The sequence below is a fragment of the Solanum lycopersicum genome, chromosome 3, assembly GCF_036512215.1.
Source record: "Solanum lycopersicum chromosome 3, SLM_r2.1".
In the NCBI taxonomy this organism is placed as follows: domain Eukaryota; kingdom Viridiplantae; phylum Streptophyta; class Magnoliopsida; order Solanales; family Solanaceae; genus Solanum; species Solanum lycopersicum.
Window position 1 is genome coordinate 57000571 of NC_090802.1, and position 16092 is coordinate 57016662.

Genomic DNA, 16092 nt, shown 5'->3' on the forward strand with positions numbered 1-16092 from the left:
TATACTATTAAGGTTTTTAATCAATTTAAATTTAGTTAATGCAAAAAAGGGAAGAGGAGAGAGTTTGATTATTTATATTTTATAGATATATGGGTTAAACTATTGAGTAACATTTCATAAATATAATTTTTTGTAAGGGAATTTTGGTGAGTGACATCCCATGGGTAGGACCAAGTTTTCTAATAAAAAATGTTTTAGCATAACTATGTTGCTCAGACTCTTCAAAAATGAGATAGATGCGTGTTGGATCCTCCAAAATAGTACATTATTCAGCATCAGTAAGCAACATAGTTCAGCACTATGTTATAAGTCATATTCATGTTTTATTCCTATGTGTATGGTGAATTTGTAGAAAGAAACATGGAGGCACACGGTTGTTCTATCGTTTCAAAGCCTCGGAGTAGTGTATGGTCGGTTAAGCACTACTCCCTTGTATGCATTCGGTTCGATTGATCCTTGCCATATCAAATCAGGACAGCAGATATATGAACTCTTTTCCTTCGTTTTTTGGACTTTAACCATCATTCCCTTGTTGAAATATGCCTTTATAGTCTTCAAGGCTGATGATAACGGAGAAGGTATGAAGTTTCAATAAACTCTAGCTGTCATTGATATATACGTTCAAAATCGTACTAATAGTCAGTGATCAATCTGTTGTAGGTGGTACATTTGCTTTGTATTCCCTACTTTGTAGGCGTGCCAATGTAGGTCTGCTCCCGAGTGATACAAGTTTTACGGAGCTTATGCATCTAGAGGAAGGAACCCCTTCTAAAATGAAGGCGGAGTCAAGGGCAAGAAGAGCTATCGGAAGATATAAAAGCAGTCACTACTTGCTGTTACTTTTGGCTTTGCTTGGTTCCTGTTTGATAATCTGTGATGGAATATTTACTCCTGCTCTTTCGGGTTAGTCTTTACTTCTCACTACTTGGAAATTTTGCTGATCATTACCTCCTACTTTCACATGATTAGGATCAGATTTTGAGTGTTAATTTCTGTTTCAGTTTATTCAGCAACGTCAAATCTGAGACGTTCCTTGTCAAAATTTGCACCCCGATGTAAGAATTGTATTACTATTATTTAACATACAAGATATTTTATACAACTTTGTAGCTGATTTTCTTCATACAACTTTTAATCAGTTACCTCTTCAGAAAATGCAAGACAATCTGTTGACAAGTATTTAAAGAGATGTAAGTTTCCTAACTTGTACCTTTCTGTTTTGGACAATGAAATAGCACTAATATATTTTTGATTATGTGAAATGACACTTTCAGTTATACCAGTTCCAGTAGCTTGTGCCATCTTAGTTTGCCTTTTCATGCTGCAACGATATGGAACCAACAGAATCGGTGTCATCTTTGCTCCAATTGTTATCGTGTGGCTCGTTTTTACAAGTGGATTCGGCTTGTACAATATAATTCATCATCCTCAAATCCTCTGGGCGATATCCCCAACATACATGTTTAGGTTCATTAAGAAAATAGATATGACAAGTTTGAAACTTCTAAGCAACATTGTCTTATGTATAGCAGGTTAGTTTGTGTTAACTGGAAATTACGTATTTCACTTCCATTTTGATGTCGAAGTGCCTTGTATTCATCAGTTATCTCCTAGCACTTCCTAAATTTGCTGATACATCAAACACTTTTACATGCTTCAGGTTCAGAGGCAATGTTTGCAGATTTAGGTCATTTTTCAAAGAGATCTATTAAGGTAATTATGAAATTCGTTAGCCATTTAACATGGAGATTATGAGTTTTCACAGGATGCTTTTTTTGCAGGTCACTTTTATCTTTTTGGTATATCCAGCCCTTGTCTTGTGTTATGCTGGCCAAGCAGCATTTTTCTCCCAACACCTCGGCTCTTCAGATGATGTTGCTCATCTTAGTGAATCTGTCACACATAGTAAGTTCAATAGATTGACTTTTTACATGTCATGATAGTGGCTTGTTCCTTTGAATTTCTAATCATCAGTCATCAATTGCTCAGGACATCTTCAGCATATTTTCACAATTTTGTCCCTTTTTGCTTCCCTCGTGGGTAGCCAAGCTACGATAACTGCAAGTTTTTCCATCATAAACCAATGTCAAGCACTTGCTTGCTTTCCGAGAGTCAAAGTTATCCATACATCAGATAAAGTCCGTGGACAGGTTTATGTTCCTGATGCAAATTGGATACTCATGATCCTTAGCCTGTCAATCTTGATAGGTTTTCGAGACGTATCAGCTATTGCAAACGCTACAGGTATTGCTTTATACATCGATCACAACTTCACTTCTCTTGGTTTTATTAGCACTTAGAAATGTCTAAATTTGGTACTCTCCAAACAAATGTATGCACTTTTGTAGTAACATCTCATAAACTTATTGCTCCAGGTTTAGCTGTTATTTGTGGAATGCTAGTGACTACTTGTCTTATGTCACTAATTATAGCACTGCAATGGGAGAATGTTGCATTTCTCTCTGTTCTGTTTTTGTTATTCTTTGGTTCAATTGAAGCATTGTATCTATCGTCATGCTTCTTGAACTTTACCAAGGGAGCTTGGTGCATCGTTGTTCTCTCGTTGATTTTCATGACAATCATGGTCTCTTGGCACTATGGTACTATCAAAAAGTATGAATTCGACGTAGAGAACAGGGTGACTGTGGACTGGCTGACAGACCTAAGTCCCGGACTTGGAGTGTCTAGAGTCCCCGGAATTGGATTCATCCATACAAACATTGTGACAGGAATCCCATCTTTTTTCTCCCATTTCATCACCAACCTCCCTGCATTCCATCAAGTGCTGATTTTACTCTCCTTCAAGTCTTTACCCGTGGCATACATTCCCAAAAATGAACGATACCTTATAGGCAGGATCGGTCATAAGGAATACAAGATATACAGATGCATTGTTCGATATGGATATCGTGATCATGTTAGAGATGTTAATGATTTCGAGGATCAGATTATTAGCTCTATAGGTGAGTTCATCACTAGAGAGGAACGACATGATGAATTGTTGATCATGCAAGAGGGAAGGATGATAATTTTAGGGACAAATGGAAATGCATTAGTCCCTATTGTTGGTGGTGAAAGTTGTCAACAAGTAACAGATATTGAAAATCAAAATCCTAATCACAGAAAGAGAAAAAAAGTTAGATTTTTGTTGCCTGAAAGTAGTCCTCAGATGAATTCATCAGTAAGAAAAGAACTAGAAGAACTTGTTGATGCAAGGGAAAGTGGCACTGCTTATTTTTTGGGGCATTCACATTTGAAAATACGCAAAGGATCGAATTTATTGAAGCAATTTCTTGTCATGGCTTATGATTTTCTTGATAGAAATTGCAGAGAGACTCCAATTGGACTAGACATCCCTCATGCTGCTCTTTTGGAAGTTGGAATGGTGTATACAATATAATGTAAATTTGAATCGATGAAATAAATATATTATCGTCTAGATCATAGTGAATTTGAGAAAATTCAAAATTTCTGTATGTTCCAAGAATATGAATTACATGTGGAAGTTAAAACAAAATTTTGAAGAAATATGGGACACCTTCTAACCGATTATTTTAACAAAATGAAATGATTATATGACCAGAAATAATAACTCTTCTACAATTCGTTTTAACTTATGATTCAGTTAAAATTAACCCATATTATTGAAGAAAAAATATATAAAAAGAAGAAGAGTCACATATTATATTATTTGATTGTCGTATTTAAATCTACGTTACTTGTAGTTATAACCATCTTCAAAATTTTTGGACATGTAAGAGGTATACTTTTTAATTATTGAATTCATTATTCAGGTATATACGCCAACATATATACATACGACATTATATTAAAATACCAATCGTCAAGATTTAAAATGACTTAAACTTTATCTTATAAAGGTAAATATGCTTTTAACTGTAGAAAATGATGGAATGGGTGGGGTTGGACCAGGTTTGGCTGAACAGTGTTAAAAAAAAAAAGAAATACGCGTTAGGCCCTCAAATTTAAGGGGCGTCATTTTTAATAATAATAAGTTATAAGTAATTATTTTTTTAAAAAAGTATTGAATACTATTTGTAGAAAAACTAAAATTTTCATGAAAATGAAGAAATTATTGGAAGAAATTTGACATATTTGGAGTACTATATCTCATGAAAAATAATTTAAAATAAGAATTGGTTATATTATCAATTGAAAACTAGAAGAAATCAATTATATAAAAGTTATCAATAATTCAATTGAAGGCCCCGTTTGATTTCTGTTTTAGGCCACTAATATGCTTGAGCCGCTCCTGGGTTTGAACCATTAATTCATTAATTACAACCTTATAATAATATAGGAAGTATTAAAAGTAGAGTTCTCCACGCAATTTGGAGATGTGATCAAAATGCATCTTGGGATCTCTATCTCTCAAATTTGTAATCTTACTTTATAAAAGTTGAGACCCAATTTAATCGCAATAATGTGTCTTTACTTTTTATATAAGAAATCAAAATCAAACAAGCAATTGTATATAATATACGATATTTTTTTTAATACATGATATGTATATATACATATTAAAATTTAATTCAACGTAATTTTTTTTTGATAAAATCAAAAGTTTATTTATATACACAATTTAAATAAAGTTATTAATGAGAGAGCGATATTGCTAAAGTTTATGATTTATGGTAAAATCGAAAGTTTATTTATGAGGTTCATTGAGTTAAAATTTTCTATTCCCTTGAGAGCGATATTGCTTAAACAATACGTTCCACAAATATATGTAGCAATATATTAATTAGAGAAGATGGTACGAAATATATTTGATTTAATCGTAGTAACAAGCATAATTTGCGTGATACGTGGATATATGGGTGATAAATGTACTGTATGAATTTAATTTGAGCATGTTAAACTTAAAGTGAATCAAGGTTGGGACATTATGTCAAGATAGACTAAATAATGAATGATACAAAGTATTGTTTTCTTTGTTTGTTTTCTTATAAATTGTTTAATTATCAAACAAAACTATTAAAAACTTCTTCCTCGCTATAACAATATATAACATATCAAACAAAAAAATTATTTAAATAGCCTAACACAGTTTTTCGTAAGTCAATTTGATCTACATAGCCAAACAATTCAACTTTTAGATGGGCTGAATTAGGTGAGTCAAGAAGTCCGGTCAAGTTACTAGATCGATGAGTCCAAATTAGATATGTTGAATGGGTCATATTTTTATGAGTTAATTTTGACACACCTAGAACTATGGATAAATTTAATTATGAGCTAAGTTCTTGTGCAACTCCAACCAATTGATTTAAGAAAAGCACATTAGACTAATTAAACATGTCACAAGTTCTTACAAAATTTAAGAAATGTAGAAATTGTATCTATATATTTTCATTTCATTATACATTATACATAATACAAAAGGGACAAGATAAGACTACTATAGTAAAAGCAAAACGAAACATATCCTGCATTCATCAGCCATGCAGCAAATTGATCTCCTCTTTATTATTGATGCAAATTGCTGGCTTTATTTGGTCCCAATATCATTTCTAAGCTGATCTTCTTCACTTTTCTTATTTATGGCTAAATTTGTACCAAAATTGAAAAAAGAATAAAACCTCAAAAACAATAAAGCACGAGTTGTATGTAATAGTGCTCCTTAAGGATTGGGGGATGACATAATAAAAAGAGGCTCATGGATGGGACCCTTGAACTTTGAGCATAATGAGTGCTTTTACATCACTTTGATTAAATATTTGTCCAAATATAATAAAAGTGTAAACTAGTAACACCACAAAAGTTATAACAATGATTGTTCAAGTCATATAAAAAGTTCAGAAATTTCATCCTTCATCGACATGATGTTTCTCTTCAATGTCGTAAAGTACCCTCACCCCAAGTTCGGACCCTTTTTTGAATTGGAGAATACACATTCATGGATTAGGAGTATTTCCAATCCCTCTTGATTGGGCCGGGTTGGGGTTTTTTCTACTTTTCTCAATCGATTTAGAGTTACACGTTGACTGAATTTGACTCTGACACCATATTAATTAAATTAGATTTTGAATCCAATTTACACTCCAAAAGTTAATTCAAAAAAGAAAAGAATTGCCTGAGCTATATAAGAATTCCGAATATCTTTATCCCACGCCAATGTGGTAGTTCTCTTCAACAAAAAGAAAAAGAAAAAACAAAGGATCTTTAATTTCAATAATTGCATGCACCCTAGCAAACTACTTTTCACACACCCTTGCGTGTATAAATATGTGAGCCAAACCTACCTCTCATTTCACAGCCAAGTAGAAAACTTGATTGTCATCATTTGCAACTCTAGCATTGTGTGTGATAAACAGTGCTAGAAATTTGCTGTTCTTTGGCTAGAAAAACAAAAGGAGAGAGAGATGGCAGTTGATTTTGGTCACTACGCTTTTGCTTTTGGTGTCCTTGGTATATTAACCCCTTTTCTCCTTCAATATTATAAGTCTACATGCATTTACTTTTAATTCTATTAATTAGTTGAGCAAACACTTAACGAAATTTCTGACTAAACGTAAGCATATCAACAAAGTGATACTCACTACATACGTATAAACTCATGATCGTCTCATTTCTTATTTTATTTTGGTAAATTCAATTTTCAGGTAACATTATCTCGTTCATTGTGTTCCTTTCTCCAATGTGAGTCTCCATTTACTTAAATTATTTTTTGAAAAAAAATCAGTATATTTGGATTATATGTAATCGTACTGATTCAAATTTATCATACTTGTAGACCCACGTTCTATAGCATTTACAAGAAGAAATCAACAGAAGGGTATCAATCAATTCCATACGTGGTTGCGCTCTTTAGTTCGATGCTTTGGATATATTATGCACTTTTGAAATCCAACATGCCCCTACTCATTACAATTAACTCCTTTGGTATGTTCATTGAGACTATCTACGTTGGTTTCTACCTTTTCTACGCACCAAAGAAAGCCAGGGTACGTATTTTAATTTTTACCTTTTTTTTTCCTTCCTTTTTTATAGGAAAGAAAAATATAACTTTGATCGTTAAAATTTAATTAATTTATTTATTCATTCAGGTCCATACTATAAAAATGCTCATGTTATCAGTGGTTGGTGGATTTGGTGCAATAGTGCTAGTTACTGAATTTCTATTCAAAGGAGTCGTTCGTGGACAAATTGTTGGATGGATTTGCCTTATTTTCTCCTTGTGTGTATTTGTTGCTCCCTTAGGCATTGTGGTAAGCTTTTACGCGTAATTTTTAATTTTCTCATTCAATTGGAGTTTTGTCCTTCTCTATATGTTAAGTTTGTGAGTATTTTTGTTATTATTTGATTTCATGCAGAGACAAGTCATCAAGACCAAGAGTGTGGAATACATGCCACTTCTCCTATCAGTTTTTCTCACATTAAGTGCTGTTATGTGGTTCTTCTATGGTCTTCTACTAAAGGATATTAACATTGCTGTGAGTTCACTCATCCTACAAATTCTTCAATTTTCTTACATGCATAATCCACCACTACATACAACAACAATAACATTTCCAGTAAAATTCTACGAATAAGATTTGGGAAATATAGTGACTACGCTAGCTTTACCTTTAGTTGCGCGGACTCTTCACTTTTGATGCTGCACCCGTCTCGAATTCATAAAAAATACACTATTTTTGGCGTGTATTCAATTTTGGGTAAGGAAAAACTTGTTATTCTTAACTCTTGGGCTCAAGGAATTCCTATATAACTTAATTGACACAGCAAAAGCTTTGTGTATTCTTCTAGTAAGTGAGTTTTTTCTCGGATATCATTCACCCCAGGTTGGGCATAATAAAACAAAAAGGGAAAAAGAATATAGTAGAAAACACCAGTAGCGCACACCGATAAATAAGTATAATAGTCTAAACAAGTAACAATTAGAAGTATAAGAAAGCAAGGAGAGGAAAAAATAAGTACTAATATTACTGATAAGGGAAACTAGACGGTGCAACTAACACCTATTACCTTTTTACCTTAATCAGTGACCTTTGTATACCCTATATAGGGTCCATGTTCACAGTACGCCGCAGGTGTTTCAGATCATGTGTAATCACCTTTTCTCAATACTTTTTCAGCGTACCTCTACTAGAGAATACATATTTATGCGTTTACTAAAATATCTTGTATATTATCACTGTTCTTACGTACTAACCTTTTTTAAAAATATTTTATAGGCTCCAAATGTTTTGGGGTTCATCTTTGGAATACTCCAAATTATACTCTATGCAATATACAGCAAAAAGGAGAAGTCCATCATAAAGGAACAGAAACTTCCAGAGATACAAAAGACTGAAGTAATTGTGAAGGATGAGAACATGAATGCAAATAAGAAGCTTCCAGAACTCACACAAGAACAAATTATTGACATAGTGAAGCTTGCAGGTTTACTGGTTGTTACTGATAAAACAAACGTAGCCACGTGTCCAAATGATACTAATTGTGGAGTTAAAGCAGTTAATAAAATAGAAAACATGCCCAAGCTGCAAACAGTGGCAACTTAGTACGTACTACATGGCAAGTCATTTGCTTGGAATTTGGCATTGAAATCTCAGTGTCATTTATTCCTTTGGTTAACTTTTCCTAAGTAATATAGTGTGTGATGCATGTGAATGTTTGTACACAAGTTATGTGTGACGAGAATATAATTAAGTAATTAAAAGTGTGTGCTCTCTAATAGTTTAAACTAAACTTTTGGATGAGATGGCCGTTACAATGGCTTAGGATATTCTCTGTATGTGTGCTCATATTTATGTAATTCTATTAATATGTTGTCCTAGTAAAGAATAATTGGTTGTCGTGATCTATATTATGTATAATTAGTCCCATATAATTAAGAGGCTAGCATTGATATATTTCTTTTACAGCAAATAAAGTATAGCAAGTACTAACATTTTAACGGGGTTAATGCATGTGTGCGTCCTCAGAAAATTTTATTTTTTCATCAAACATATTTCATTTCATGCAGCCGATTGGTCCTTACGGGCAATCCGATCCATTTTCAAGGTCAAAAGAGCTCCAAAGTGCGCATACTCCTCATTTCGATGATTTTCGTGTGCTATACCAAATCATTTTTTGGGTGATCCGGATTTCGACGTTAATAATGCCAAATTTTTTTGTGGACGTCCATCATGACTTTGGCTGTGCAGATCCGACCCATTTTCAAGGTCAAACGAGCTCCAAAGCGTGCATACCCCATATTTCAACGATATTCCTGTGCTATGACAAACCATTTTTTGGGTGATCCGGATTCAGACGTCAAAAAAGCCAAAATATTTTATGGACGTCCTTCAAAACCTTGACTATGCAGCTGGTTGGCCCTCACACCCAATACGACCCGTTTTCAAGGTCAAACGAACCTCGAAGCACACATACACCCCCATTTTGACGATTTTCGTATGCTATAACAAATCATTTTTTGGGTGATCCATATTTCAACGTCAAAAATACCATTTTTTTTATGGACGTCCGTCAAGACCTTGGCTATGCAGACGATTGGCCCTCACGGCCAGTTCGATCCATTTTCAAGGTCAAACGAGCCACGAAGCGCGCATACCCCCCATTTCGATGATTTTGTGTGCTATATAGCAAACCATTTTTTGGGTGATCCAGATTCCGACGTCAAAAATGCCAAAATTTTTTGTGGACGTCCGTCAAGACATTGGATATGTAGCTTGTTGGACCTCACGACCAATCTGACCCATTTTCAAGGTCAAACGAGCTCCAAAGTGCGCATACCCCCCATTTCGACGATTTTCGTGTGCTATAGCAAACAATTTTTTGGGTGATCCAGATTCTGACGTCAAAAATGCCATAATTTTTTGTGGACGTCCGTCAAGACCTTGGTTATGCATCCAATTGGCCTTCACCGCCAATTTGACCCATTTTCAAGGTCAAACGAGCCCCAAAGCGCATACCCCCCATTTCGACGATATTCGTGTGCATAACAAACATTTTTTTGGGTGATCCGGATTCCGATGTTAAAAATGTCTAAATTTTTTGTGGACGTCCGTCAATACCTTGGCTATAGCGGGTTGGCCCTCACGGTCAGTCCAACCCATTTTAGAGGTCAAACGAGCCCCGAAGTTACCCCATTTTGACGATTTTCGTGCGCTATACCAAACCATTTTTTGAGTGATCTGGATTCCTACGTCAAAAATGCCAAAAGTTTTTGTGGCATAACACACGTCCACAAAAAAATTTGGCATTTTTGACGTTGAAATGCAAATCACCCAAAAAATAGTTTGCTATAGCACACGAAAATCATTGAAATAGGGGGTATGCCTTCTCCGAGGCTCGTTTGACCCTCAAAATGGGTTGGATTGGCCATGAAGGTCAATCAGATACATATCCAAGGTCTTGACGGACTTCCACAAAATTTTTTGGCATTTTTGAAGTTGGAATCCGGATCACTCAAAAAATAGTTTGCTATAGCACATGAAAATTGTTGAAATAGAGGGTATGCGTGCTTCGGGGCTCGTTTGACCTTGAAAATAGTTCAGACTGGCTGTGAGGGACAACCGACTGCACAACCAAGGTATTGACGGATGTCCACAAATTTTTTTTGGCATTTTTGACGTCGGGATCTGGATCACCCAAAAAATGGTTTGCTATAGCACACAAAAATCATTGAAATGAGGGGTATGCGCGCTACGGGGCTCGTTTGACCTCGAAAATGGGTCGAACTGGTCGTGAGGGCCATCCGGATGCATACCAAGGTGTTGACGGATGTCCACAATTGATTTTGGCATCTTTGACGTCGGAATCCGTATCAACAAAAAAATGGTTTTGCTATAGCAAACGAAAATCATCGAAATTGGGGATATGCGCGCTTCGGAGCTCTTTTGACCTTTAAAATGGGTCGGATTGGCTGTGAGGGATTACCGGCTACATAACCAAGGTCTTGACGGACGTCCACAAATAATTGAATTCGGATCACCTAAAAAATAGTTTGGTATAACACACGAAATCGAAATAGGGGGTATGCGCGCTTCGGGGCTCGTTTGACATTGAAAATGGGTTAGATTGGCCTTGAGGGCATATTGCTACATAGACAAGGTCTTGAAAGACGTCCAAATTTTTTTTTGGCATTTTTGACGATGGAATATGGATCACCCAAAAAATTGTTTGCATAGCACTTGAAAATCATTGAAATGAGGGGTATGCGCGCTTCGGGCTCGTTTGACCTTTAAAATGGGTGGCACTGGCCGTGAGGGACAATCCACTTCATAGCAATAGTCTTGACAGACTTCCACAAAATTTTTTGGAATTTTTGACTTCGGAATCCGGATCACCCAAGAAATAGTTTGCTATAGCACACGAAAACCATCAAATTAGAGGGTATGCGCTTCGGACTGGCCGTGAGGGACAACTGACTGGACAACCAAGGTATTGACGGACATCCACAAATTTTTTTGGCATTTTTGACATCGGAATCTGGAGCACCCAAAAAATGGTTTGCTATAGCACACAAAAATAGTCGAAATGGGGGGTATACGCGCTACGAGGCTCGTTTGACCTTGAAAATGGGTCGGATTGGGCATGAGGTCCAATCGGCTGCATAGCCAAGGTTTTTTGACAGATGTCCAAGGTTTTATTTGACGTCTACATAATTTTGGTATTTTTGACATCAAAATTTGGATCACCCAAAAAATGATTTGTTATAGCACACGAAAATCATCGAAATGGGGGGTATGCGAGAATCGGGGCTTGTTGACCTTTAAATTGTGCCGGGTTGGCCGTGATGGACAACCGACTGGATAGCCAAGGTCTTGACGGACGTCCGCAATTTTTTTGGCATTTTTAACTTTGGAATCCGTAACACCCAAAATATGGTTTGCTATAGGATACAAAAATTATCGAAATGGGGGGTATGCGCGCTTCGGGGCTCGTTTGACATTTAAAATGGGTCGAATTGGCCGTGAGGGCCAACCAGATGCATATCCAGGGTCTTGAAGAACTTTCACAAATGGTTTTCTATAGCATACAAAAACCGTCGAAATGAAGGGTATGCGTGCTTCGGGGCTCGTTTGACCTTGAAAATGTGTCATACTTGCCGTAAGAGCCAACCGGCTGCATAGTCAAGGTCTTGATGGACGTTCACAAATTTTTTTTGGCATTTTTAACGTCAGAGTCTGGATCACCCAAAAAATGGTTTGTTATAGCACACAAAACTCATTGAAATTGGGGGCATGCGCGCTTTAGGGATCGTTTGACCGTGAAAATGGGTCGATTGGCCGTGAGGGCCAACCGGCTGCATAGCCAAGGTCCTGAAAAATGTCCTCAAATTTTTTTGGCATTTTTGAAGTCAAAATCCGGATCACCCAAAAGATGGTTTGCGATAGCACACGAAAATCATCGAAATGGGGGGTATATACGCTCCGGGGCTCATTTGTAATTGATAATGGGTTGGATTGGACAAAAGGACAATCGGCTGCATAGAAAAAGTCCAGTCGTACGTACACAAAATTTTTTGTCATTTTTGACATTGGAATCTGGATCACCAAAAAATGGTGTGCTATAGCACTCAAAAATCGTCAAAGTGGGAGGTATGTGCACTGCTGGGCTCGGTTGACCTTGAAAATTGGTCGGAATTGCCGTGAGGGCCAACCGGCTTCATATCCAAGGTTTTGATGGATATCCAAAATTTTTTTTGGCATTTTTTACATCAAAATCCAGATCATCGAAGAAATGGTTTTCTATAGCACAAGAAAATCATCAAAATGGGGGGGGGGGGTATGCGCACTTCGGGGCTTGTTTGACCTTAAAAATGGGTCGGACTGACTGTGAGGGACAACCTGATGCATAGCAAAGGTCTTGAGGGACGTCCATAATTTTTTTTTGCATTTTTGACGTCAGAATCCGGATTACCCAAAAAATAGTTTTCTATAGCACAAAAAAACATCAAAATGGGGGTATGCGCGCTTCGGGGCTCGTTTGACCTTGAAAATGGATTGTATTGGCCGTGAGGGACAACCGGCTGCATAGACAAGGTCTTAAGGATGTTCACAATTTTTTTTGCATTTTTGACGTTGGAATTAGAATCACCCAAAAAATGGTTTGCTATAGCACACGAAAATCTTTGAAATGGAGGGTATGCACGCTCCAAGACTCGTTTGACCTTGAAAATGGGATGGATTGGCCGTGAGGGAAAACAGGCTTCATAGCCAAGGTCTTGATGGAAGTTGAATTTTTTTGTTTTGGCATTTTTGACGTCGGAATTTGGATCACCCAAAAAATGGTTTTAGATAGCATATGAAAATCGTTGAAATGGGGGTATGCGCGCTTCGGGGATTGTTTGACCATGAAAATGGGTTGGACTAGCCGTGAGGGCCTATCAGCTTCATAGTAAAAGTTTTGACGGACTTCCATAAAAATTTTTGGTATTTTGATGTCGGAATCAGAATCACCCAAAAAATGGCTTGCTATAGCACACGAAAATAATCGAAATTGGGGTATGCACGCTTTGCGGCTCATTTGACCTTGAAAATGGGGTGGATAGGTCTTGAGGGCCAACCGGATGCATAGCCAAGGTCTTGACGGAAGTCCACCAAAATTTTTGGCATTTTTGACATCAAAATACGAATCACCTAAAAAATGGTTTGCTATAGCACACAAAAATCATTGAAATGAGGGGTATGCGCGCTATGGGGCTCGTTTGACCTCGAAAATGGGTCGAACTGGTTGTGAGGGCCATCCAGATTCATAGTCAAGGTCTCTAAGTATGTCCACAAAAGATTTTGGAATTTTTGACATCAAAATCTGGATCACCCAAAAAATAGTTTTCTATGGCACACGAAAATCATCGAAATTGGAGATATGCGCGCTTTGAAGCTCTTTTGACCTTTAAAATGGGTCAGATTGGCTGTGAGGGCTTATTGGATACATAACCAAGGTCTTGACGGACGTTCACAAAAAATTGAATTCGAATCACCTAAAAAATAGTTTGGTATATACACGAAATCGAAATAGGGGGTATGCGCGCTTCGGGGCTCGTTTGACCTTGAAAATGGGTCAGATTAGCCTTGAGGGCATACTGGCTACAAAGACAAGGTCTTGAAAGACGTCCACAAAATTTTTTGGCATTTTTGACGATGGAATACGGATCACCCAAAAAATGGTTTGCATAGCACTTGGAAATCATTGAAATGAGGGGTATGAACGCTTCGGGCTCGTTTGACCTTAAAAATGGGTGGGACTGGCTGTGAGGGACAATCCACTTCATAGCAATAGTTTTGACGGACTTCCACAATTCTTTTTGGCTTTTTTGACTTCGGAATCCGGATCACCCAAGAAATAGCTTGCTATAGCACACGAAAACCATCAAAATAGAGGGTATGCGTGCTTTGGGACTTGTTTGACCTTGAAAATAGGTCGAACTGGCCGTGAGGGACAACTGACTGCACAACCAAGGTATTGACGGACATCTACAAATTTTTTTGGCATTTTTGATATCAGAATCTTGATCACCCAAAAAATGGTTTGCTATAGCAGACAAAAATATTTGAAATGGGGGGTTTACGCGCTTCGAGGCTCGTTTGACCTGGAAAATGGGTCGGATTGGGCATGAGGTCCAATCGGCTACATAGCCAAGCACACGAAAATCATCGAAATTAGGGGTATGCACGATTCGCGGCTCGTTTGACCTTGAAAATGGGGTGGATAGGTCTTGAGGGCCAACCGGATGCATAGCCAAGGTCTTGACGGAAGTCCACCAAAATTTTTGGCATTTTTGACATCAAAATACGAATCACCTGAAAAATGGTTTGCTATAGCACACAAAAATCATTGAAATGAGGGGTATGCGCGCTACGGGGCTCGTTTGGCCTCGAAAATGTGTCGAACTTGTTGTGAGGGCCATCCGGATGCATAGCCAAGTCTTTAAGGATGTCCACAAAAGATTTTTGGAATTTTTGAAATCAAAATCCGGATCACCCAAAAAATAGTTTTCTATGGCACACAAAAATCGTCAAAATGGGGGGTATGCGCTCTTCGGGGCTCATTTGACCTTGAAAATGGATCGGATTGGCCGTGATGGCAAACCGGCTGCAAAGTAAAGGTCGTGATAGACGTCCACAATTTTTTTGGTATTTTTGAATTGAAATTCGGATCACCCAAAAAATGGTTTGCTATAGAATACGAAAATCGTCGAAATGGGGGGTATGCACGCTTTGGGGCTCATTTGACCTTTAAAATGGGTTGGATTGGCCGTGAGGGCTAACCAGCTGCATATCCAATGTCTTGAAGGACGTACACAAAACTTTTTGTCATTTTTGACGTTGGAATGCGAATCACCCAAAAAATGGTTTTCTATAGCAAACAAAAATCGTCGAAATAGGGGGTATGTGCGTTTTGGAGATTGTTTGACCTTGAAAAAGGGTTGGATTGTCCGTGAGGGCCAACCGAATGCATATCCAAGGTCTTGACGGATTTCCACAAAAAATATTGGCCTTTTTGACGATAGAATCTGGATCACCCAAAAAATGGTTTGTTATAGCACACGAAAATCGTCGAAATAAGGGGCGTGGGGTATGGTCTCTTTGGGGCTCGTTTGACCTTGAAAATGGGTTGGAGTGACCGTGAGGGACAACCAGATGCATAGCCAAGGTCTTGACGGACGTCCACAACATTTTTTGTTATTTTTTACATCGGAATTATGATCACCCAAAAAATGGTTGGCTATTGCACATGAAAATTGTCAAAATGGGGGGATGCGCGCTTCAGGGATCGTTTGATCTTGAAAATGGGTCGGATTATCCGGGAGTGCCAAGCGGCTACATAGACAAGGTCTTGACGGACGTTCACAATAAATTTTGGCATTTTTGGCTTTGGAATCTGGATAACCCAAAACATGATTTGCTATAGGACACGAAAAATCGTTGAAATGGGTGGTATGCGCGCTTCGGGGCTCGTTTGACCTTGAAAATGGGACAGATTGGCTGTGAGGGCAAACAAACTGCATAGCCATGGTCTTGACGGAAGTCCAAAAATTGTTTTGGTATTTTTGACGTCAAAATCCAGATCACCTAAAAAATGGTTTGCTATAGAACACGAAAATCACGAAATGTGTGTGTG

At 37.4% G+C, this 16092-nt stretch overlaps 2 protein-coding genes across 2 annotated transcripts; both read left to right on the forward strand.

Annotated features, from left to right (window-relative positions):
• Window positions 1–261: 261 nt before the first annotated feature.
• HAK10 (potassium transporter HAK10) lies at window positions 262–5599 on the forward strand. The gene is made up of 9 exons (XM_019212994.3): window positions 262–578; window positions 661–903; window positions 1002–1055; window positions 1140–1190; window positions 1275–1532; window positions 1661–1713; window positions 1782–1905; window positions 1990–2244; window positions 2376–5599. The coding sequence occupies exons 2-9, from the start codon at window positions 744–746 to the stop codon at window positions 3398–3400; spliced, it is 1980 nt and encodes a 659-aa protein (XP_019068539.1). The 5' UTR covers window positions 262–578; window positions 661–743; the 3' UTR covers window positions 3401–5599.
• A 535-nt stretch (window positions 5600–6134) lies between these two features.
• LOC101261104 (bidirectional sugar transporter N3) lies at window positions 6135–8825 on the forward strand. The gene is made up of 6 exons (XM_004235278.5): window positions 6135–6429; window positions 6624–6660; window positions 6755–6965; window positions 7068–7229; window positions 7335–7454; window positions 8196–8825. Exons 1-6 carry the CDS (start codon window positions 6384–6386, stop codon window positions 8520–8522), a joined length of 903 nt encoding a protein of 300 aa, XP_004235326.1. The 5' UTR covers window positions 6135–6383; the 3' UTR covers window positions 8523–8825.
• Window positions 8826–16092: the final 7267 nt, after the last annotated feature.